This window comes from Lonchura striata, chromosome 21 (genome assembly GCF_046129695.1).
Source record: "Lonchura striata isolate bLonStr1 chromosome 21, bLonStr1.mat, whole genome shotgun sequence".
NCBI classification, from domain to species: Eukaryota; Metazoa; Chordata; class Aves; order Passeriformes; family Estrildidae; genus Lonchura; species Lonchura striata.
Window position 1 is genome coordinate 2,192,238 of NC_134623.1, and position 25,081 is coordinate 2,217,318.

The 25,081-nt window shown below is 41.5% G+C and overlaps 1 protein-coding gene across 1 annotated transcript; it reads left to right on the plus strand.

The window, feature by feature from the left end:
- The first annotated feature begins 533 nt into the window (after positions 1–533).
- Positions 534–16,545, plus strand: LOC116184768 (CD209 antigen-like protein C). Its single transcript, XM_077787682.1, has 9 exons — positions 534–581; positions 2,336–2,406; positions 3,905–3,955; positions 4,465–4,539; positions 6,886–6,966; positions 8,834–8,902; positions 11,383–11,552; positions 14,378–14,487; positions 16,410–16,545. The coding sequence occupies exons 2-9, from the start codon at positions 2,346–2,348 to the stop codon at positions 16,543–16,545; spliced, it is 753 nt and encodes a 250-aa protein (XP_077643808.1). The 5' UTR covers positions 534–581; positions 2,336–2,345.
- Positions 16,546–25,081: the final 8,536 nt, after the last annotated feature.

Sequence of the window (25,081 nt, forward strand, 5' to 3'; positions counted from 1 at the left end):
TTTTGGCTTTTTTTCCCCCTTTTTAGTTTTGATTTTCCCCATTTATTTTTTCTCCTTTTTTCCCATTTTTGTCTTTTTTTCCCCTTTTTTATTTTGATTTTCCCCATTTATTTTTTCTCTTTTTTCCCATTTTTGGCTTTTTTCCCCTTTTTATTTTGATTTTTCTCCCCATTCATTTTTTCTCCTTTTTTCCCATTTTTTGTCTTTTTTTCCCTTTTTTATTTTGATTTTTTTCCCCATTTATTTTTTCTCTTTTTTCCCATTTTTTGTCTTTTTTTCCCTTTTTTATTTTGATTTTCCCATTTTTGGCTTTTTTCCCCTTTTTTATTTTAATTTTTCTCCATTTATTTTTTCTCTTTTTTCCCATTTTTGGCTTTTTTTCCCTTTTTTCTCCCCGGAACCGCAGCTCAGAGCGCGGCGCCGCCTCCTCGCCGATTTTGGGTTCAAAAAACCCCAAAAAGGGGAAACGAAAACGCCGAAAATTCAAATTTTTTTCCTGTTCGGGGGCCCCGGCCGGAACCAAAAATTGCGAATTTCGACCCAAAAAATCGCGGCAGTTTCAGCCCCGGAGCAGCTTTGGGGTAAAAAAATCCAATTTTGGGGTCAAAAAAGGGAATTTTGGGGTCAAAAAAGGGAATTTTGGCGTAAATAAATCAGATTTTGGGGTAAATAAATCAAATTTTGGGGTCAAAAAAGGGGATTTTGGGGTAAATAAGTCAGATTTTGGGGTCAAAATAAATTTTGGGGTTCTTGAGGGGATTTTGGGGCAAATGTATGAAATTTTGGGGTCTGGGGGGAGGAATTTTGGGGTCAAAAAAGGAAATTTTGGGGTCGGGGGGGATTTTGGGGTAAATAAATGAAATTTTGGGGTCAATAAATGAGATTTTGGGGTCCGGGAGGGAATTTTGGGGTAAATAAATCCGATTTTGGGGTCATTAAAGGAAATTTTGGGGTCACGGAGGAGATTTTGGGGTAAATAAATGAAATTTTGGGGTCATGGAGGAGATTTTGGGGTCCGGGGGGAATTTTGGGGTCAAAAAAGGAAATTTTGGGGTCGGGAAAAACATTTGGGGTCAATAAAGGAAATTTTGGGGTCAACAAAGGAAATTTTGAGGGAAATAAATCAAATTTTGGGGTAAATAAAGGAGATTTTGGGGTCAAAAAAAGGAAATTTTGGGGTAACAAAAAAAATTGGGGTCAATAAAGGGAATTTTGGGGTAAATAAAGGGAATTTTGGGATCGGGAGTAAAATTTGGGGTGAATAAATGAGATTTTTGGGGTCACAAAAGGAAATTTTGGGCTCGAGGGAAAAATTTGGGGTGAATAAAGGAGATTTTGGGGTCAAAAAAGGAAATTCTGGGGCAACAGACAAAAATTGGGGTAAACAAATGAGATTTTGGGGTCAATAAATCCGATTTTGGGGTTGAAGGGGGGGAATTTTGGGGTCAAAAAAGGGAATTTTGGGGTGCCTGAGTTGATTTTTGGGGTCCCGGACTGAATTTTGGGATTTTTTTGGGTCCCGGACTGAATTTTGGGGTGTTTTGGGTTGAATTTTGGGATTTTTTGGGGTTCCGGGCTGAATTTTGGGGTTTTTGGGGGTCCCGGGCTGAATTTTGGGGTGTTTTGGGTTGAATTTTGGGATTTTTGGGGTTTTTGGGGTCCCGGAACTGAATTTTGGGGTGTTTTGGGTTGAATTTTGGGGTTTTTGGGGTCCCGGACTGAATTTTGGGGTTTTTGGGGTCCCGGAACTGAATTTTGGGGTCCCAGACTGAATTTTGGGATTTTTGGGGATCCCGGACTGAATTTTGGGGTTTTTGGGGTCCCGGAACTGAATTTTGGGGTGTTTTGGGTTGAATTTTGGGATTTTTGGGGTCCCGGGCTGAATTTTGGGCTGTTTTGGGTTAAATTTTGGGGTTTTTGGAGGTCCCGGACTGAATTTTGGGGTTTTTGGGGTCCCGGAACTGAATTTTGGAGTCCCGGACTGAATTTTGGGATTTTTTGGGGTCCCGGAACTGAATTTTGGGATTTTTGGGGTCCCGGGCTGAATTTTGGGGTTTTTTGGGGTCCCGGACTGAATTTTGGGGTGTTTTGGGTTGAATTTTGGGGGTTTTGAGGGTCCCGGGGTTGAATTTTGGGGTGTTTTGGGTTGAATTTTGGGGTTTTTGGGGTCCCGGGCTGAATTTTGGGGTCCCGGACTGAATTTTGGGATTTTTGGGGTCCCGGGCTGAATTTTGGGGTTTTTGGGGTCCCGGGCTGAATTTTGGGGTGTTTTGGGTTGAATTTTGGGGTTTTTGGGGTCCCGGGCTGAATTTTGGGGTGTTTTGGGGCGGTTTTAGGGTCGCGCCATGGCCCAGCACGAAACCTACGGGAACTGGATCGGCCCCAAGCGCCTCCAGCGGCAGCCGGGTGAGCCAAAAATTCGCATTTTTTGGGGGGAAAAGTCCCAAAATTCTCTTTTTTTTGGGAGCTAAATCCCGAATTTGGGTTTTGGGGGAAAATCCCCCAAAATTCCCCTTTTTTTAATGGGGGTAAATCCTAAATTTGGGGGATTTTTGGGAAAAAAAAATCCCATTTTTTCCGGGTAAAAATCACTTTTTTGGGGGATAAATCCCAAATTTTGTGGGTTTTTTTGGGGGGTAAATCCCAAATTTGGGGAAAATCCCCCAAAATTCTTCTTTTTTGGGGTTAAATGCCAAATTTAGGGGGTTTGGGGGGGTAAAAGCCCAAATTTGGTGATTTTTAAAGGAAAATTTCCCATTTTCCAGGTTAATCCCAAATTTTTGGGGTTTTTTGGGGGGTAAATCCCAAATTTGGGGTTTTTTGGGGAAAATTCCCCCTTTTTTCCGGGTTAAATTCCCTTTTTTCGGGGTTAAATCCCAAATTTTGGGGTTTTTTGAGGAAAAATCCCCCAAATTTTCATTTTTTGGGGGGGTAAATCTCAAATTTTGGGTTTTTTTGGGGAAAAATCCCCTAAATTCCCATTTTTCCCTATTTAAATCCCCCAAATTCTCATTTTCCCCCATTTTCCCAATTTTTTTTTTCCATTTTCCCCCATTTTTCCAAATTTTTTCCTCGATTTTTCCCCTTTTATTCCCCTTTTCCTTTCATTTTTTCCTGATTTTTCCTGATTTTTTCCTCATTTTGGTCCCTTTTATTCCTATTTTTTCCCCATTTTTTTCTCCCCTTCCCCCCCTTTTTTTTTTCTGTTTTCCCAAATTTTCTCTCTTTTTTCCCCATTTTTTCCTGTATTTTTTTTCTGTTTTCTCCGGATTTTTTCCCCCATTTCCCCTGATCTTTTTCTCCCTTTCCCCCCTTTTTCCCCGATTTTTTCCCGATTTTTTCCTGTTTTATTCCAAATTTTTTCCCAATTTTTCCCGATTTTTTCCTGTTTTTTCCCCGATTTCCCCCCAATTTTTTCCTTTTTTTCCCTGTTTCTTTCCCGATTTTCCCCAATTTATTCTGGATTTTTTCCCGATTTTTTCCCTGATTTTTTTTCAGTTTTTCCACTATTTTTTCCTATTTCCCCCCATTTCCCCCTTTTTTTCCCCCATTTCTTCCCGATTTTCCCCCATTTTTTTCCCCATTTTTTCCTGAATTATTCCCAATTTTTTCTCAATTTATTCCTGATTTTTTCCCGATTTTTCCCCAATTTCCTCCCCATTTTTTCCTGTATTTTTTCCTCATTTATTCCAAATTTTTTCCCGATTTTTCTCGATTATTCCCCCTATTTTTTCCTATTTTATTCCCGATTTTTTTTCCGATTTTCCCCCGATTTTTCCCCGATTTATTTTGAATTTTCCCCATTTTTTCCCCGATTTATTCCCAATTAATTTTGATTTCTTTTCCTGATTTTTCTCGATTAAATTTGAATTTTCCGGATTTTTTCCATTTTCTCTTTCCTCAGGAATTTACTCCGTGGCTGGGAAGATTCCCCCACTGGGCGACTTCAGACCGGGTAAAATTCGCTTTTTTTCCCAAATTTTCCCAATTTTTCCCAAATTTTGGGACTGGATTCTTCCATTGGGAATTTCAGCTGCAAAATCCCCAAAAATCCAAATTTTTCCTCTTAAAATCCCCCAAATTTCGAATTTTCCCCCTTAAAATCCCCCAAAAAAATCGAATTTTTTACCTCTTAAAGCCCAAAAAAAAATTTTTTTCCTTAATAGTCCCCAAAGATCAAATTTTTTTCCCTTAAAATTGCTCAAAAATCAATTTTTTTCCATTAAAATCCCCCCAAAAATTGAAATTTTTTTTCCATTAAAATCCCCCCAAAAATTCGAATTTTTCCTCAGAAGTCTCCCAAAAAATTGAATTTTTTTACCCTTAAAAACCCCCAAAATTTGATTTTTTTTCCCCTTAAAATCCCCCAAAAATCAAATTTGTTTTTCCATTAAAATCCCCCCAAAAAATTGATTTTTTTTACCCTAAAATGCCCCAAAAATTTGGGATTTTTCCTCTTTCCAGCGTCTCCCGAGAGCTTCGAGGACGATTACGACGACGTTTCCATGGCGGGCTCCGAGCGGGGCGCCCCGCCCAAAGGTGCCCCAAAAATCCCCAAAATTCCCCCAAAAATCCCCAAAAAAATCCCCCAAAATTCCCCAAAAATTCAAAAAAAAATCCCCCAAAATTCCCAAAAATTCCCGAAAAAATTCCCAAAAATATCCCAAAAAATTCCCCCAAAATTCCCAAAAAAATAAAAAAAATTCAAAAAATCCCCACAAAAATCCCCACAAAAAAATCCCCACAAAATTCCCCCAAAATTCCCAAAAAAATAAAAAAAAATTCAAAAAATCCCAAAAAAATCCCTCCAAAAAAAATCCCAAAATTTCACCAAAAAATCCCAAAAAATCCTTCAAAAAAACCCCCCAAAAAATCACCAAAAATTCCCAAAAAAATTCCCAAAAAAAAATCCCCAAAAAAATCCCCCAAAATTCCCAAAAAAATTTAAAAAATTACAAAAATCCCCCAAAAATTCCTCAAAAAAATCCCAAAATTTCACCAAAAAAATCCAAAAAATTCCCCCCAAAAAATTCCCAAAAAATTCCACAAAATTCCCAAAAAACACCCAAAAAAATCCCTCAAAACATCCCTTAAAATTCCACACAAAAATCCAAAAAGGTTCTCAAAAAAAATCCCCAAAAATTCCGCAGAATTCCCTAAAAATACCCCAAAAACTTCCCAAAAACATTCCCCCAATATTCCCAAAAAATTCCCAAAAAAATCCCCCAAAAAATCCACAAAATCCACCAAAAAATTCCCCAAAAATTCCCCAAAAATCCCCAAAGAATTCCTAAAAAATTGCCAAAAAATTGCCAAATATTCCCCCAAAATTCCCCCAAAATCCCCCAAAATATTCCCAAAAAATCCCCCAAAAAATCCCAAAAAAATTCCCAAAAAACCCCTAAAATCCCCTTAAAATCCCCCCAAATTCCCTAAAATTCCCATTTTTTCCCCCAAAATTCCCTAAATTCCCCGCAAATTTCCCAAAAATTCCCATTTTTCCCCAAAAATCCCAATTTTTCCCCAAAAAATTCCCATTTTTCCGTCCCGCAGGCGTTTACCTCCTGGCGGGGCCTCCCCAGGAGGATCCAGAGGAGAAATCCGGGAATTCCGGCCCAAAATTTGGGAATTCCGACCCAAAATTTGGGAATTCCGACCCAAAATCGGAGAATTTGGACCCAAACTCCGGGAATTCGGACCCCGAATTTGGGAATTCGGACCCAAAATTTGGGAATTCCGCCCCAAAATGCGGCCGGTGCCGCCGGGCGCTGCTGGGCCTGGCCTGGGCCGCGCTCGCCGCCGCCGCCATCGGCAGCCGTGAGGAATTGGGGCGAAAAAACGGGATTTTGGGCAAAATGGGGATTGGGGGAAAAAACGGGATTTTGGGGGAAATGGGATTGGGGGGAAAAAACGGGATTTTGGGGGAAATGGGATTTGGGGCCAAAAATGGGGATTTTGGGGGAAATGGGATTGGGGGGGAAATGGGGATTTTGGCATAAAAAATGGGGATTTTGGGCAAAATGGGATTGGGGGGGAAACGGGGATTGGGGGGAAAAAATGGGATTTTGGGCAAATTGGGGGTTTGGGGGGAAAACGGGGATTTTGGGCAAAATGGGAAATGGGGATAATGGGAATTTGGGGAAAAATGGGATTCGGGGGGAAATGGGATTTGGGGAAAAAATGGGGATTTGTGGGGAAAAAATTGGGATTTTGGGGGGGAAAACGGGAATTTGGGGAAAATTGGGATTGGAGGAAAATGGGGATTTTGGGGGAAAATGGGAATTGGGGGGAAAAATGGGGATTTTGGGAAAAAATTGGGATTTTGGAGGGGAAATGGGGATTTTGGGGAGTAAATGGGGATTTTGGGGGAAATTCCATCAAAAATGGGGATTTTGGAAGGAATTTCATGGGAAAAAAGTGAATTTTGGAGGGAAAATGGGAATTTGGGAACAAAATGGGAATTTTGAGGGAAAACACGGGGATTTTGGGGAAAATTCTGGAGGGAAATGAGAATTTGGGAAAAATGGGAATTTTGGAGGAAAAAATGTGAATTTTCGGGAAAAAAATGGGAATTTTGGGGAAAAAATGGGAATTTTGGGAGGGATTCCATGAAAATTTGGGAATTTTGGGTGGAAATTTGGGAATTTTGGGTGGAAAATTCGGGGATTTTGGGTGGAAATTCGGGGATTTTGGGTGGGAATTTGGGTGGAAAATGCGGGAATTTTGGGTGGAAATTTGGGGGTTTGGGATGAAAATTTGGGAAATTTGGGAGGAAAAATGGGAATTTTGGGTGGGAATTTGGGAATTTTGTGTGGGAATTTGGGAATTTGGGAGAAATTTTGGGAATTTTGGGTGAAATTTTGGGAATTTTGGGTGAAATTTTGGGAATTTTGGCGCTCCCAGACCTAGCGCTGTGGGCGGAGCTGGAGTTGCTGAAATCGAATTTTTCGACCGTTTTGGATTCCCGTGAGTGGCAAAAATTCCCCAAATTCCCCAAAATTCCCCAAAATTCCCCAAAATTCCCCAAAATTCCCCAAAATTCCGAATCCCCAACATTCCCCAAAATTCCCAAAAAACAAAAAAAAATCCAAGATTCAAAAAAAATTTTTTTTAAATTCCCCAAAAATTTTTAAAAAGCCCCAAAATTCCCCAAATTCTCAAAAATACCAAAAAAAATTCCCAAAAAAATCCCCAAAATTCCAAAAAAAATCCAAAAATTCCAAAAAATCCCAAAAAATTAAAAAATTTCCCAAAATTCCCAAAAATTCCCCAAAATTCCCAAATCCCCCCAAATCCCCCAAAATTACCAAAAATCCCAAAAAATTCAAAAAAAATCCAAAAATTCCCAAAAATCCCCAAAATCCCAAAATTTCCCCAAATTTCCCAAAAATTCCCCCAAATCCCCAGAAATTCAAAAAAAAATCCCCAAAAATCCCCAAAAATCCCCAAAAATCCCCAAAAATCCCCAATTTTGGCTTTTCGGGCTCCGGTTTGGGAGGATCCGAGTGGGAGGGACTGGGACAAACTGGGACAAACTGGTTTATACTGGTTTATACTGGTTTGTACTGGTTTGTACTGGTTTATAATGGTCCAAACCGGTTTTATACTGGTTTTTACTGGTTTTTACTGGTTTATACTGGTTTTAACTGATTTTTTTACTGGTTTTTACCGATTTTTTAAAGGTTTTTTACTGGTTTGTACTGGTTTGTACTGGTTTATACTGGTTTGTACTGGTTTGTACTGGTTTATAATGGTCCAAACTGGTTTTATACTGGTTTTATACTGGTTTTTACTGGTTTTTACTGGTTTTAACTGATTTTTTTACTGGTTTTTACTGTTTTTACCGATTTTTTAAAGGTTTTTTACTGGTTTATACTGGTTTGTACTGGTTTCTACTGGTTTGTACTGGTTTCTACTGGCCCAAACTGGTCCCAACTGGTTTTTACTGGTTTTAACTAATTTTTTACTGGTTTATACTGGTTTTTACTGATTTTTTAAAGGTTTTTTTACTGGTTTCTACTGGTTTGTACTGGTCCAAACTGGTTTTATACTGGTTTGTACTGGTTTCTACTGGTTTATAATGGTCCAAACTGGTTTTTACTGATTTTTACTGATTTTTTACTGGTTTATACCAGTTTATACTGGCCCAAACTGGTTTTTACTGGTTTTAACTGATTTTTTATACTGGTTTTTACTGGTTTATACCGGTTTTTTAAGGGTTTTTTACTGGTTTCTACTTGTTTGTACTGGTCCAAACTGGTTTTATACTGGTTTTTACTGGTTTTTACTGGCCCAAACTGGTTTTTACTGGTTTTAACTGATTTTTTTACTGGTTTATACTGGTTTGTACTGGTCCAAACTGGTTTTATACTGGTTTTAACTGATTTTTTTACTGGTTTATACTGGTTTATACTGGTTTGTACTGGTCCAAACTGGTTTTATACTGGTTTATAATGGTCCAAACTGGTTTTTACTGGTTTGTACTGATTTTTTACTGGTTTATACTGGTTTTTACCGATTTTTTAAGGGTTTTCTACTGGTTTCTACTGGTTTGTACTGGTCCAAACTGGTTTTATACTGGTTTTTACTGGTTTATAATGATCCAAACTGGTTTTTACAGGTTTTATACTGGGTTATACTGGTTTATACTGGCCCAAACTGGTTTTTACTGGTTTTAACTGATTTTTTTACTGGTTTTATACTGGTTTATACTGGTTTGTACTGGTCCAAACTGGTTTTATACTGGTTTATAATGGTCCAAACTGGTTTATACCGGTTTGTACTGGTTTTTACTGGTCCAAACTGGTCCCAACTGGTTTTTTCCGGTTCCCAGTGCAGCAGGAGCAGACCCAGCTCCATTTCGGGATGCGGCAGCACCAGCTGGAGCACGAGGAGCTGGCCGGTAATTCCCAAAATTCCCAAAATTCCCAAATTCCCAAATTCCCAAAATTCCAAAATTCCCGAAATTCCCCCCAAAAATACCCAAAATTCCCCCCAAAAATTCGGAATATTAAAAAAAAATCCCCCCCCCCCCCAAAAAAAAATCCCAAAAATTCCAAAATTTCCCCCAAAAAAATTCCCGGAAAATTGAAAAAAAAATTTCCCAAAAAAAAAAATCCCCAAATTTCCCCATTTCCCGTTCTTTTTCCTGGAATTTTTTGGGATTTTTTTTCCCCAGATTTTTCGAGGATTTTTCCCAGATTTTCCCGTGATTTTTCCCAGATTTTTTTGGGATATTTTCACCATTTTTCCCGGGACTTTTCCCAGATTTCCCAGAATTCCCCTGAATATTCCTGGATTATTTTCCCAAATTTTCCCTGGATTTTCCTGGATATTTTCCAGGATATTCCCGGTTTTTTTCCCAGATTTCCCCGGATAATTCCCCATTTCCGGGGGATTTTTCCATGGAATTTTTGGGGGTTTTTTTTTGGGATAATTTCCAGGATTTTCCCAGGATTTTCCCCAGATTTTCCAGGATAATTTCCCCATTTCCCAGGGAATTTTTGGGGATTTTTCCATGGAATTTTTCCCGGATTTTTTTGGGATATTTTCCCGGGATTTTTCCCTGATTTTCCCGGGATAATTTCCAGAATTTTCCCAGATTTTCCCAGAATTTTCCCAGATTTTCCAGGATAATTTCCCCATTTCCCGGCAATTTTTTGGGGACTTTTCCATGGAATTTTTCCCGGATTTTTTGGGGATAATTTCCCGGATTTTCCCGGGATAATTTCCCGGATTTTCCCTGTTTTTCCCAGTTTTCCCGGGCATTCCCAGCGCTCCCCGCCCGTTCCTGTTCCTCGTTCTGGCCGCTTTTCCCCGCGATTTTCCCATGGAATTTTTTGGGGATTTTTCCCGGATTTTTTTGGGACAATTTCCCGGGATATTTCCCCAGATTTTCCCTGGATAATTTCCAGGATTTTCCCTGTTTTTCCCAGATTTCCTGGGCATTCCCAGCGCTCCCCGCAGGCTCCTGTTCTTCCTTCTGGCCGCTTTTCCCGGAGATTTTCCCATGGAATTTTTTGGGGATTTTTCCCGGATTTTTTTGGGACAATTTCCCGGGATATTTCCCCAGATTTTCCCTGGAATATTTCCCAGATTTTCCCCTGTTTTTCCCAGTTTTCCTGGGCAGTTCCCAGCACTTCGGCACTGTTTCCCCGGGTGATTTCCCAGGATAATTTCCCCTTTTCCCTGGGATTTTTTGGGGATTTTTCCCGGATTTTTTGGGGACAATTTCCCGGGATATTTCCCCAGATTTTCCCGGGAATATTTCCAGATTTTCCCTGTTTTTCCCAATTTTCCCGGGCAGCTCCCGGCGCTCCCCCGCCCGCTCCTGTTCCTCCTTCTGGCCGCTTTTCCCGGCGATTTTCCCATGGAATTTTTTGGGGATTTTTCCCTGGAATTTTTTGGGACAATTTCCCGGGATATTTCCCCAGATTTTCCCTGGAATATTCCCAGATTTTCCCTGTTTTTCCCAGTTTTCCCGGGCATTCCCAGCTCTCCCCCGCCCGCTCCTTTTTCTCCTTCTGGCCGCTTTTCCCGGCGATTTTCCCCTGGGATTTTCGGGTGTTTTTTGGGCGATTTCCCCCGGGTTTTTTGGGACAATTTCCCGGGATAATTTCCAGGATTTTCCCGGGAATATTTTCCCAGATTTTCCCTGGATAATTTCCAGGTTTTTCCCTGTTTTTCCCAATTTTCCCGGGCAGCTCCCCGCCCTCCCCCGCCCGTTCCTGTTCTTCCTTCTGGCCGCTTTTCCCGGCGATTTTCCCGTGGAATTTTTTTGGGATTTTTCCCAGGTTTTTGGGACAATTTCCCGGGATATTTCCCTAGATTTTCCCGGGAATATTTCCCAGATTTTCCCCTGTTTTTCCCAGTTTTCCCGGGCATTCCCAGCGCTCCCCCACCACCTCCTGTTCCTCCTTCTGGCCGCTTTTCCCGGCGATTTTCCCCTGGAATTTTTGGGGGATTTTTCCCGGATTTTTTTGGGACAATTTCCCGGGATATTTCCCCAGATTTTCCCTGGAATATTTCCCAGATTTTCCCTGTTTTTCCCAGATTTCCCGGGCATTCCCGGCTCTCCCCCACCACCTCCTGTTCCTCCTTCTGGCCGCTTTTCCCCGCGATTTTCCCATGGAATTTTTGGGGGATTTTTCCCGGATTTTTTTGGGACAATTTCCCGGGATATTTCCCCAGATTTTCCCTGGAATATTTCCCAGATTTTCCCCTGTTTTTCCCAGATTTCCCGGGCATTCCCAGCGCTCCCCCACCACCTCCTGTTCCTCCTTCTGGCCGCTTTTCCCGGCGATTTTCCCCTGGGATTTTTCGGGTGTTTTTTGGGCGATTTTCCCCGGGTTTTTTGGGCTAAATTCCCGGTTTTTTTTGCAGATTTGCTGTGCCGGGTCCCGGGCAGCTCCCGGCGCTGCGGGCCGGGCTGGCGCTCCCACGGCCGCTCCTGTTATCGGTTCTCCGCGGGCGCGCTGAGCTGGGGCCGCGCCCGCGCCGCCTGCGCGGAGCTGGGGGCGGAGCTGGCCGTGGTCAGCGACGAGGAGGAGCAGGTGCGGGAAATCCCAAAAATCCCCAAATCCCAAAAATCCCCAAATCCTAAATATCAAATCCCAAAAATCCCAAAAATCCCAAAAATCCCAAAAATCCCCAGGGCCAATTCCCGAAAAATCCGAATCCTAAATATCAAATCCCAAAAAAATCCCAAAAATCCCAAAAATCCCAAATGCCACAGGCCCGAAAAATCCCAATTCCTAAATATCAAATCCCAAAAAAATCCCAAAAATCCCAAGGGCCAATTCCCAAAAAATCCCAAATCCTAAATATCAAATCCCCAAAATCCCAAAAATCCCAAAAATCCCAAAAATCCCAAATGCCACAGTCCCAAAAAATCCTCAATCCTAAATATCAAATCCCCAAAAATCCCAAAATCCCAAAAATCCCCAGGGCCAATTCCCGAAAAATCCCAAATCCTAAAAAATACTAGAGCCCAAAATCCCAAAAATCCCAAAAATCCGAAATAACACAGCCCAAAAAATCCTCAAACCTAAATCCCAAATCCCCAAAAATCCCCAAAATCCCAAAAATCCCTAGGGCCAATTCCCGAAAAATCCCAAATCCTAAATATCAAATCCCAAAAAAATCCCAAAAATCCCAAAAATCCCAAGGGCCAATTCCCAAAAAATCCCAAATCCTAAACAATCCTCGAGCCCAAAATCACCAAAATCCCAAGTGCCAATTCCCAAAAAATCCCAAATCCTAAATATCAAATCCCAAAAAAATCCCAAATCCGAAATGCCACAGGCCGAAAAATCCTCAATCCTAAATATCAAATCCCCAAAATCCCCAAAATCCCAAGGGCCAATTCCCGAAAAATCCCAAATCCTAAACAATCCTAGAGCCCAAAATCCCAAAAATCCCAAAATTCCAAAAATCCCAAGAGCCAATTCCCGAAAAATCCCAAATCCTAAAAAATCCTAGAGCCCAAAATCACCAAAATCCCAAGTGCCAATTCCCGAAAAATCCCAAATCCTAAATATCAAATCCCCAAAATCCCAAAAATCCCAAAAATCCCCAAAATCCCAAAAATCCCAAGTGCCAATTCCCAAAAAATCCCAAATCCTAAAAAAATCCTAGAGCCCAAAATCACCAAAATCCCAAAAATCTCAAAAATCCCAAATGCCAATTCCCAAAAAATCCCGAATCCCACAGGCCCAAAAAATCCCAAATCCTAAAAAATCCTAGAGCCCAAAATCCCAAAAAATCCCAAAAATCCGAAATGCCACAGGCCCAAAAAATCCGCAATCCTAAAAAATCCTAAATCCTAAATCCCAAATCCCAAAAAAATCCCGAATCCCAAAAAAATCCCGAATCCCAAAAAAATCCCGAATCCCAAAAAAATCCCGAATCCCAAAAAAAAAAAAACCCGGTCCCAAATCCCAAATTCATCCTAAATCCCAAATTCCAAAAACCCCTAAATCCTAAAAAAATCCCAAATCCCAAATAATCCCAAAAATCCCAAAAATCCCAAAAATCCAAAAAAATCCCAAAAAATCCCAAAAATCCCAAATTTTGGGATATTTGGGTTTTTTTTTTTTTTTTGGGTGATTTTAGGATATTTTCGGAGTGTTTTCGGGTATTTTTAGGATTTTTTGGGGGGTATTTTTAGGATATTTTTTGGGTGTTTTTTGGGTATTTTTAGGATATTTTTTGGGTGTTTTTTGGATATTTTTGGGGTGTTTTTGGGATATTTTGGGGGTATTTTTGGGGTGTTTTTAGGATTTTTTTAGGATATTTTTGGGATGGTTTTTTGGATGTTTTTAGGATATTTTTAGGGTTGTTTTGGGGTATTTTTAGGATATTTTCGGGTTGCTTATGGGGGTTTTTTTGGGGTGATTTTAGGATATTTTTGGGGTATTTTTGGGCTTTTTTTTGTGTGATTTTGGGATATTTTTGGGGTATTTTTGGGCTGGTTTTTTGGGTGATTTTAGGATATTTTTGGGGTATTTTTTGGCTATTTTTAGTATATTTTTGGGGTGTTTTTGGGATATTTTTTGGGTATTTTTGGGGTATTTTTGGGCTGTTTTTGGGGTATTTTGGGGCTGTTTTTTTGGGGTAATTTTAGGATATTTTTTGGGTATTTTTTGGCTGTTTTTAGTATATTTTTGGGGTGTGTTTGGGATATTTTTTGGGTATTTTTGGGGTATTTTTGGGCTGTTTTTGGGTGATTTTGGGGCTGTTTTTTGGGTGATTTTGGGTCATTTTTGGGGTTTTTTTTCTCTGTTTTTTTTTGGGTGATTTTGGGTTATTTTTGGGGGTGTTTTTTGGGTGTTTTTAGTATATTTTGGGGGGTATTTTTGGGATATTTTTTGGATATTTTTGGGGTATTTTTGGGCTGTTTTTTTGGGTGATTTTGGGCCATTTTTGGGTTATTTTTAGCTGTTTTTTTGGGTGATTTTGTGTCATTTTTGAGCTGGTTTTTTGGGTTATTTTTGGGGTACTTTTGGGTTATTTTTGGGCTGTTATTTTGGGTGATTTTGTGTTATTTTTGGGGTATTTTTGGGCTGTTTTTTTGGGTGATTTTGGGTGATTTTGGGGTATTTTTGGGCTGGTTTTTTGGGGTGATTTTGGGTCATTTTGGGGTAATTTTTGGCTGTTATTTTGGGTGATTTTGTGTTATTTTTGGGGTATTTTTGAGCTGTTTTTTTGGGTGATTTTGGGTGATTTTTGGGCTGCTTTTTTGGGGTGATTTTGGGTCATTTTGGGGTATTTTTGGGCTGGTTTTTTGGGTGATTTTGGGTTATTTTTGGGGTATTTTTGGGCTGTTTTTTTGGGTGATTTTGGGTGATTTTGGGTGATTTTGGGGTGTTTTTGGCAGTTTTTCCTGGTGCAGAACAGCAACCGCAGCGCCTCCTATTGGCTGGGCCTGACGGACGCGGAGCAGGAGGGGAGGTGGCGCTGGGTGAACGGCGAGGAGCCGCGGATTGGGTACAAAACCCGCGATTTTGGGCAAAAATCACATTTCTTTTATAAAGTTACAATCTGGGGGAAAATATCACCATTTTGGGGGAAAAAAAAATCGCAATTTTGGGGGGAAAAATCGCGTTATTTGGGGGAAAAATCGCTTTTTTTTGTTAAAAAAATCTCAGTTTTTCGGGGAAAAAATCACAATTTTGGGGAAAAATTGAATTGAATTTTAAAAATTGAAATTTTGGGAGAAAAAATCATAATTTTTTGGGAAAAATCGCGTTATTTGGGGAAAAAATAGCTTTTTTTGGTAAAAAAAATCTTAATTTTTCGGGGAAAAAATCACAATTTTGGGCAAAAAAATCGCATATTTTAGGGAAAAAAAAATCAAAATTTTGGGGGAAATATCAGAATTTGGGGAAGAATATAATTTTTTGTAAAATGTTACGATTTTGGGGGAAAAAATCCAATTTTTGGGGAAAAAATCGCGTTATTTGGGGAAAAAATCGCATTTTTTTGTTAAAAAAATCTCAGTTTTTCGGGGAAAAAATCACAATTTTGGGGAAAAATCGAATTGGATTTTAAAAATTGAAATTTTGGGGGGAAAATCACAATTTTTGGGGGAAAAAATCGTGTTATTTGGGGGAAAAATCGCATTTTTTTGTTAAAAAAATCTCAGTTTTTCGGGGAAAAAATCACAATTTTGGGAAAAAAGCGAATTGGATTTTAAAAATTGAAATTTTGGGAGAAAAAATCATAATTTTTTGGGAAAAAATCGCGTTATTTGGGGAAAAAAAATCGCATTTTTTGGTAAAAAAAATCTTAATTTTTCGGGGAAATAAATCACAATTTTGGGGAAAAATTGAATTGAATTTTAAAAATTGAAATTTTGGGAGAAAAAATCATAATTTTTTGGGAAAAAAATCGCATTTTTTGGGGAAAAAAATCGCATTTTTTGGTAAAAAAAAAATCTTAATTTTTCGGGGAAAAAATCACAATTTTGGGCAAAAAAATCGCATATTTTAGGGAAAAAAATCAAAATTTTTGGGGGAAATATCAGAATTTGGGGAAGAATATAATTTTTTGTAAAATGTTACGATTTTGGGGGAAAAAATCCAATTTTTGGCCGGGGTGAGGGACGCTGGGTGAATGGCGAGGAGCCGCGGATTGGGTACAAAAACCGCGATTTTGGGCAAAAAATGACATTTATTTTATAAAGTTACAATCTGGGGGAAAATATCACCATTTTTGGGGAAAAAAATCACAATTTTTTGGGAAAAAAAATCGCATTTTTTTGTTAAAAAAATCTCAGTTTTTCGGGGAAAAAATCACAATTTTGGGCAAAAAAATCGCATATTTTAGGGAAAAAAAAATCAAAAATTTGGGGGGAAAAAAATTCACAATTTTTGGGGGAAAAAATCGGATTGAATTTTAAAAATTAAAATTTTGGTAGAAAAGAAAAATCACAATTTTTTGGGGAAAAATCGAGTTATTTGGGGAAAAAAATCGCATTTTTTTGTTTAAAAAAATCACAATTTTTCGAGGAAAAAAAAAAATCACAATTTTGGGAAAAAATCGGATTGAATTTTAAAAATTAAAATTTCGGGAGAAAAAAAATCACAATTTTTGGGGAAAAAAATTGCGCTATTTTGGGGAAAAAAAAAATCGCATTATTTTGTTTAAAAAATCGCAATTTTCCAGGGGGGAAAAAAAAAAATCACAATTTCGGGCAAAAAAAAAAAAAAAAATCTCATTTCTTAGGGGAAAAAAATCCCATTTTTGGGGAAAATAATCCGATTTTTCCCCATTTTTCCCTCGGAAAAATTCCATTTTTCGCTGTTTTAATCCGGTTTTTTTGTGTTATTTTCACTGCTGATTTTTATTTTTACGTTTTTGGGGTTTTTTCGCCCCGGAATAATTGGAATTTTGGGTGTTTTTGGCAGGTTTTGGGACGTGTGGCGGCGGGAGGAGCAGCAGGAGCTGAAGGATTGCGGCGCCCTGGGGCCCAAAGGGCGCTGGGTGAGCGCGGCGTGCGCCGAGCCGCGCCGCTGGGTCTGCGAGAGGCCCGGCCGCTGCTGAAAATCCTCATTTTTCACCCAAAATTCCACCCAAAAATATCCCAAAAAATCCCCCGAAAATTCCCAAAAATCCCGCAAAAAACCCGGCGAAAATCCCCCCAAAAACCCGGATTTTATTAAAGGATTTGTGGCCAAAAATCTGATTTTTTCGAAGTGTTTTGTGCCAAAAAATCCGATTTTTTAAAAGAGATTTGGGGCAAAAATCCCGCAAAAAATCCCGATTTTATTAAAGAATTTGTGCCAAAATATCGGATTTTTTTAAAGAGATTTGGGCCAAAAATCCCAAAAAAAAATCCCGATTTTATTAAAGAAGTTGTGTCCAAAATTCTGATTTTTTAAAAGATATTTGGGGCAAAAATCCCGGGAAAAAAAATCCCGATTTTATTAAAGAATCTGTGTCAAAAATCCGATTTTTAAAAGGGTTTTGTGCCAAAAATTCCGCAAAAAAATCCCGATTTTATTGAGGGATTTGTGCCAAAATTTGGGATATTTTTAAGGAATTTGTGGCAAAAATCCCCCCAAAAATCCGATTTTTAAAGGGGGAGCGCGGCGTGCGCCGAGCCGCGCCGCTGGGTCTGCGAGAGGCCCGGCCGCTGCTGAAAACCCGCGCTTTTCACCCAAAATTCCACCCAAAAATATCCCGAAAAACCCCCCGAAAATTCCCGAAAATCCCGCAAAAAACCCGGCGAAAATCCCCCCAAAAATCCCCGTTTTATTCAAGGATTTGTGGCAAAAAATCTGATTTTTTTGAAGTGTTTTGTGCCCAAAAAATCGGATTTTTTTAAAGGGATTTGGGCCAAAAATTCCGCAAAAAATCCCGATTTTATTAAAGAATTTATGTCCAAAAATCCGATTTTTTAGAGGGTTTTGTGCCAAAAAATCCGATTTTTTAAAAGAGATTTGGGGCAAAAATCCCGCAAAAAATCCCGATTTTATTAAAGAATTTGTGCCAAAAAATCCGATTTTTAAAAGATATTTGGGGCAAAAATCCTGAAAAAAATCCCGATTTTATTAAAGAATTTGTGCCAAAAATCCGATTTTTAAAAGGGTTTTGTGCCAAAAATTCCGCAAAAAAATTTCCTATTTTATTGAGGGATTTGTGCCAAAATTTGGGATATTTTTAAGGGTTTTGTGCCAAAAATCCCGCAAAAATCCGATTTTTAAAGGGGCAGCGCGGCGTGCGCCGAGCCGCGCCGCTGGGTCTGCGAGAGGCCCGGCCGCTGCTGAAAATCCTCATTTTTCACCCAAAATTCCACCCAAAAATATCCCGAAAAATCCCCCGAAAATTCCCAAAAATCCCGCAAAAAACCCGGCGAAAATCGCCCCAAAAATCCCCGTTTTATTCAAGGATTTGTGGCCAAAAATCTGATTTTTTTGAAGTGTTTTGTGCCAAAAAATCGGATTTTTTAAAAGGATTTGTGTCAAAAAATCTGATTTTTTGTAAGAATTTGTGTCCAAAATTCCGCCAAAAAATCCCGATTTTATTAAAGAATTTGTGTCCAAAATTCTGATTTTTTAAAAGATATTTGGGGCAAAAATCCCGGAAAAAAATCCCGATTTTATTAAAGAATTTGTGACAAAAAATCGGATTTTTTTAAAGAGATTTTGGCAAAAAATCCCGATTTTATTAAAGAATTTGTGCCAAAAAATCGGATTTTTTAAAAGATATTTGGGGCAAAAAATCCCAGAAAAAATCCCGATTTTATTAAAGAATTTGTGCCAAAAAATCCGATTTTTTAAAAGATATTTGGGGCAAAAATCCCGGAAAAAAAAAATCCCGATTTTATTAAAGAATCTGTGTCCAAAGATCCGATTTTTTAAAGGGTTTTGTGCCAAAAAATCCGATTTTTTAAAAGAGATTTGGGGCAAAAATCCCGCAAAAAAATCCCGATTTTATTAAAGAATTTGTGCCAAAAAAATCCGATTTTTTAAAAGATATTTGGGGCAAAAATCCCGGAAAAAAAAAATCCCGATTTTATTAAAGAATCTGTGTCCAAAAATCCCGATTTTTTAAAAGAGATTTGTGCCAAAAATTCCGCAAAAAAATTTCCGATTTTATTGAGGGATTTGTGCCAAAATTTGGGATATTTTCAAGGAATTTGTGACAAAAATCCCCCCAAAAATCCGATTTTTAAAGGGGCAGCGCGGCGTGCGCCGAGCCGCGCCGCTGGGTCTGCGAGAGGCCCGGCCGCTGCTGAAAACCCGCGCTTTTCACCCAAAATTCCACCCAAAAATATCCCGAAAAATTCCCAAAAATCCCGCAAAAAACCCGGCGAAAATCCCCCCAAAAATCCCCGTTTTATTCAAGGATTTGTGGCCAAAAATCGGATTTTTTCGACGTGTTTTGTGCCAAAAAATCGGATTTTTTTAAAGGGATTTGGGCCAAAAATCCCACAAAAAATCCCGATTTTATTAAAGAATTTGTGCCAAAAAATCTGATTTTTTGGTAAGAATTTGTATCAAAAAATCTGATTTTTCCGAAGTGTTTTGTGCCAAAAAATCCGATTTTTTAAAAGAGATTTGGGGCAAAAATCCTGCAAAAGATCGCGATTTTATTAAAGAATTTGTGCCAAAAAAATCTGGTTTTTTAAAAGATATTTGGGGCAAAAAATCCCAGAAAAAATCCCGATTTTATTAAAGAATTTGTGCCAAAAAATCGGAATTTTTTAAAGAGATTTGTGCCAAAAATCCCGCAAAAAATCCCGATTTTATTAAAGAATTTGTGCCAAAAAATCTGATTTTTTAAAAGATATTTGGGGCAAAAAATCCCAGAAAAAATCCCGATTTTATTAAAGAATTTGTGCCAAAAAAATCTGATTTTTTAAAATATATTTGGGGCAAAAATCCCGGAAAAAAATCCCGATTTTATTAAAGAATTTGTGCCAAAAATCCCGATTTTTTAAAAGAGATTTGTGCCAAAAATTCCGCAAAAAAATTTCCGATTTTATTGAGGGATTTGTGCCAAAATTTGGGATATTTTCAAGGAATTTGTGACAAAAATCCCCCCAAAAATCCGATTTTTAAAGGGGGAGCGCGGCGTGCGCCGAGCCGCGCCGCTGGGTCTGCGAGAGGCCCGGCCGCTGCTGAAAACCCGCGTTTTTCACCCAAAATTCCACCCAAAAATATCCCGAAAAATCCCCCGAAAAGTCCCAAAAATCCCGCAAAAAACCCGGCGAAAATCCCCCCAAAAACCCGGATTTTATTAAAGGATTTGTGGCAAAAAATCTGATTTTTTCGACGTGTTTTGTGCCAAAAAATCTGATTTTTTAAAAGATATTTGGGGCAAAAATCCTGCAAAAGATCCCGATTTTATTAAAGAATTTGTGCCAAAAAATCCGATTTTTTTTAAAGAGATTTTGGCAAAAAAAATCCCGATTTTATTAAAGAATTTGTGCCAAAAAATCGGATTTTTTTAAAGATATTTGGGCCAAAATTCCCGCAAAAAATCCCGATTTTATTAAAGAATTTGTGCCAAAAAAATCCGATTTTTTAAAATATATTTGGGGCAAAAATCCTGAAAAAAATCCCGATTTTATTAAAGAATTTGTGCCAAAAATCCGATTTTTTAAAAGATATTTGGGGCAAAAATCCCGGAAAAAAATCCCGATTTTATTAAAGAATTTGTGCCAAAAATCCCGATTTTTTAAAAGAGATTTGTGCCAAAAATTCCGCAAAAAAATTTCCGATTTTATTGAGGGATTTGTGCCAAAATTTGGGATATTTTCAAGGAATTTGTGACAAAAATCCCCCCAAAAATCCGATTTTTAAAGGGGCAGCGCGGCGTGCGCCGAGCCGCGCCGCTGGGTCTGCGAGAGGCCCGGCCGCTGCTGAAAACCCGCGCTTTTCACCCAAAATTCCACCCAAAAATATCCCAAAAAATCCCCCGAAAATTCCCAAAAATCCCGCAAAAAACCCGGCGAAAATCCCCCCCAAAATCCCCGTTTTATTCAAGGATTTGTGGCAAAAAATCTGATTTTTTTGAAGTGTTTTGTGCCAAAAAATCGGATTTTTTTAAAGGGATTTGGGGCAAAAATCCCGCAAAAAATTCCGATTTTATTAAAGAATTTGTGCCAAAAATTCTGATTTTTTGGTAAGAATTTGTATCAAAAAATCTGATTTTTTTGAAGTGTTTTGTGCCAAAAAATCCGATTTTTTAAAAGAGATTTGGGGCAAAAATCCTGCAAAAGATCGCGATTTTATTAAAGAATTTGTGCCAAAAAATCCGATTTTTTTAAAGAGATTTTGGCAAAAAATCCCGATTTTATTAAAGAATTTGTGTCCAAAAAATCTGATTTTTTAAAATATATTTGGGGAAAAAAATCCCAGAAAAAATCCTGATTTTATTAAAGAATTTGTGCCAAAATATCGGATTTTTTTAAAGAGATTTGGGCCAAAAATCCCAAAAAAAAATCCCGATTTTATTAAAGAATTTGTGCCAAAAAATCGGATTCTTTTTAAAGAATTTGTGCCAAAAATTCCGCCAAAAAATCCCGATTTTATGAAAGGATTTGTGCCAAAAAAATTCCGAATTTTTCAAGTGATTTTCTGCAAAAAAAATCCGATTTTTTAAAGGGTTTGGGGCCAAAAATCCCCAAAAAATCCCCAAAAAATCCCCCAAAAAAATTCCCATGTGAGAGGGGGAAATGGCGGGAAAAGTGAGGAGAAAATGGCGGGAAAAATGACGGGGAAATGGCGGGAAAAGTGAGGAGAAAATGGCGGGAAAAATGAGGGGGAAATGGCGGGAAACGTGAGGGGGAAATGGCGGGAAAAATGACGGGGAAATGGCGGGAAAAGTGAGGAGAAAATGGCGGGAAAAGTGAGGGGAAAATGGCGGGAAACATGAGGAGGAAATGGCGGGAAATGTGAGGGGGAATTCACCCCAAAATCCTCTGGAATTCACCCCAAAAATCCTCTGGAATTCACCCAAAATCCTCTGGAATTCACCCCAAAAAATCCTCTGGATTCACCTGGAAAATCCTCTGGAATTCACCCCAAAATTCCCCTGGATTTCACCCCAAAATTCCCTGGAATTCACCCCAAAAAATCCTCTGGATTCACCTGGAAAATCCTCTGGAATTCACCCCAAAATTCCCTGGAATTCACCCCAAAATCCTTCGGAATTCACCACTAAATTCCCTGGAGTTAATGCCAAAATTCCCTTGAATTCACCCCAAAAAATCCTCTGGAATTCGCCCCAAAAAATCCTCTGGAATTCGCCCCAAAACCCTCTGGAATTCACCCCAAAATCCTTCGGAATTCACCCCAAAATCCCCTGGAGTTCACCCACAGGTGTGCCCAGGTGTGTGACGGGTGTGTAAGAGCCAAGTCCCAGCTGTGCCCAGGTGTGTCCCAGGTGCCCCCAGGTGTGTCCCAGGTGCCCCCAGGTGTGTCCCAGGTGCCCCCAGGTGTGTCCCAGGTGTGCCCAGGTGTGCCCAGGTGTGCCCAGGTGTGTCCCAGGTGTGTCCCAGGTGTGCCCAGGTGTGCCCAGGTGTGTCCCAGGTGTGCCCAGGTGTGCCCCAGCTGTGCCCAGCTGTGCCCCCCGGGGCCATTTCCGGTTTCTCCGTTTTTTTATTCCCAAAATACAAAAACAGCCCCGGGGGGGGGAGGGGACAGGTGACACTGGGGGGACAGGTGACATTAGGGGGACAGGTGACATTGGGGTGACATTGGGGGGACAGGTGACATTGGGGTGACACTGGGGGGGGACACAGGTGACATTGGGGGGACAGGTGACATTGGGGACAGGTGACATTGGGGACAGGTGACATTGGGGTGACACTGGGGGGGACACAGGTGACATTGGGGTGACACTGGGGACAGGTGACATTGGGGAGGGACAGGTGACATTGGGGGGGACATTGGGGGGGGACACAGGTGACATTGGGGTGACATTGGGGGGGACAGGTGACATTGGGGTGACACTGGGGGGGACACAGGTGACAGTGTGTGACAGGCTCAGGTGGCATCGGCGGGGGGTCCCTGCCCGATTTTGGGGGGGTTCCAAAAATTTTGGGGGGTCCCCCAAAAATTTTGGGGGGTCCCAAAATGAGGGGGGGTCCCCAGGGTGGGGGGGGGGTCCAAAATTTAGGGGTCCCCAGGGTGGGGAGGGGTCCGGAATTTGGGGGTCCCCAGGGGGGGCTCAGGGCACTTTGGGGCTCCTGCAGAATTTTTGGGGGGGCGGTTCCAGATTTTGGGGGGGTTCCCCCCAATTTTGGGGTCCCCGATCCTTGGGGGGGGGTCCCCAATCCCATCGGGGGTCCCGGCGGGTTTTGGGGGTCCCAGGATTTTGGGGTTCCCCTTTTGGGGGGTCCCGGGGGGTTTTGGGGGTCCCAGTATTTTGGGGTCCTCATTTTGGGGGTCCCAGAATTTTTGGGGGTCCCCATTTGGGGGAATCTCGAGGGTTTTGGGGGTCCCAGAGTTTTGGGGGTCCTGGGGTTTTTGGTGTCCCCGATTTGGGGGATCCCAGAGATTTTGGGGTCCCCATTTGGGGGGTCCCGGGGTTTTGGGGGTCCCGGGGTTTTTGGGGTGTCTGGTGGTTTTGGGGATCCCAAAGTTTTGGGGGTCCTGGGGTTTTTGGGGTTCCCGTTTTGGGGGGTCCCAGGTTTTTGGGGTCCCCATTTGGAGGGGTCCCGGGGGTTATGGGGGTCCCAGAATTTTTGGGGTCCCCATTTGGGGGGTCCCAGAGTTTTGGGGGTCCCGGGGTTTTGGGGTCCCCATTTGGGGGAGTCCGAGGATTTGGGGGTCCCAGGGTTTTGGGGTCCCCATTTGGGGGGTCCAGGGGTTTTGTGGGTCCTGGGGTTTTTGGGGTCCCCGTTTTGGGGGGTCCCAGAATTTTTGGGGTCACCATTTGGGGGGGTCCGAGGATTTGGGGGTCCCAGAGTTTTGGGGGTCCCGGGGTTTTGGGGATCCCATGATTTTGGGGTCCCAGATTTTGGGGGTCTTGGGGTTGGGGGGTCCTGGGGTTTTGGGGTCCCAGGTTTTTTGGGGTGCCCCATGGTTTTGGGGTCCCCATTTGGGGGATCCCCGGAGTTTTTGGGGTCCAGGAATTTTCAGGTCCTGAGATTTTGGGGTCCCTGGTTTTGGGGTCCCAGGTTTTTGGGGTCCTGGGGTTTTGGGGTCCCAGGTTTTGGGGTGCCCCATGGTTTTTGGGGTTCCCATGGCTTTGGGGTCCTGGGTTTTGGGGTCCCAGGTTTTGGGGTGCCCCATGGTTTTGGGGTCCCAAGTTTTAGGGGTCCTAAGTTTTTCAGGTTTTGGGATTTTGGGGATTCCATCATTTTGGGGTCCCAGGTTTTTGGGGTCCCAGGTTTTTGGGGATCCTGTGGTTTTGGGGTCCCAGGTTTTTGGGGTCCCAGGTTTTTGGGGATCCTGAGGTTTTTAGGTCCCAGGTTTTTGGGGTGTCCTGGGTTTTGGGGTCCCGGGGGGTTTTGGGGGTCCCAGGTTTCTGTCTCCCAGGTTTTGGGGGTCTCAGGTTTTTGGGGGTCCTGGAGGTTTTGGGGTCCCAGGTTCGGGGTTCCAGTGGTTTTGGGGTCCCAGCTTTTGGGATTCCGGGGTTTTGGGGTGCCAGAGGTTTTGGGTTTCGGGGTCCCGGCGGTTTTGGGTGCCGCAGTTTTGGGGTGCCAGGTCTCAGAGTCCTGGGGTTTTGGGGTCCCGGCCGTTTTGGGGTCTCAGGTTTTGGGGTTTCGAGGTCCTGGAGGTTTTGGGGTCTCAAGTTTTGGGGTGCCAGGTTTCGTGGTCCCGGGGGTTTGGGGGCAGCGGTTTTGGGGTCCCAGAGGTTTTGGAGTTTTGGGGTCCCGTGTTTTTTGGGGTCCCATGTTTTTTGGGGTGCAGGTTTCAGGGTCCCGGAGGTTTTGTAGTTTTAGGGTCCCATGTTTTTTGGGGTGCCAGGTTTGGGGTCCTGCAGATTTTGGGGTTTCGGGGTCCCGTATTTTTTGGGGTGCCAGGTTCCGGGATCCCGGAGGTTTTGGAGTTTTGGGGTCACACGTTTTTTCGGGTGCAGGTTTCGGGGTCCCGGAGGTTTTGGAGTTTCAGGGTCCCAGAGGTTTTGGAGTTCCAGGGTCCCGTGTTTTTTGGGGTCCCATGCTTTATGGGGTGCCAGGTTTTTTTGGGGTGCCAGGTTTTGGGGTGCCATGTTTTTTGGGGTGCAGGTTTCGGGATCCCATGTTTTTTGGGGTGCCAGGTTTCGGGGTGCCATGTTTTTTGGGGTGCCACGTTTCGGGGTCGCGGAGGTTTTGGAGTTTCAGGATCCCGGAGGGTTTTGGGGTCCCGGAGGTTTTGGAGTTCCAGGGTCCCGTGTTTTTTGGGGTCCCATGTTTTATGGGGTCCCATGTTTTTCGGGGTGCCAGGTTTTGGGGTGCCAGGTGTTTTGGCGTCCCAGGTTTTGGGGTCCCAGAGGTTTTTGGGCCCCGGTTTCGTGTTCCCAGGGTTTTGGGGTCGGCATTTTTAGGGTCCCGGAGATTTTGGAGTTCCAGGGTCCCATGTTTATCGGGGTGCCAGGTTTCGGGGCGCCAGGTGTTTTGGGGTGCAGGTTTCGGGGTCCC

What these genes read in the sequence shown, in the direction of transcription:
- LOC116184768 (XM_077787682.1), top strand. Translation starts at nt 2,346, where the DNA reads ATGGCCCAGCACGAAACCTACGGGAACTGGATCGGCCCCAAGCGCCTC. An exon ending in GCGCCTCCAGCGGCAGCCGG is followed by an intron (nt 2,407 to 3,904) that starts GTGAGCCAAAAA and finishes CTCTTTCCTCAG; the next exon opens with GAATTTACTCCGTGGCTGGG. An exon ending in TCAGCGACGAGGAGGAGCAG is followed by an intron (nt 11,553 to 14,377) that starts GTGCGGGAAATC and finishes TGTTTTTGGCAG; the next exon opens with TTTTTCCTGGTGCAGAACAG.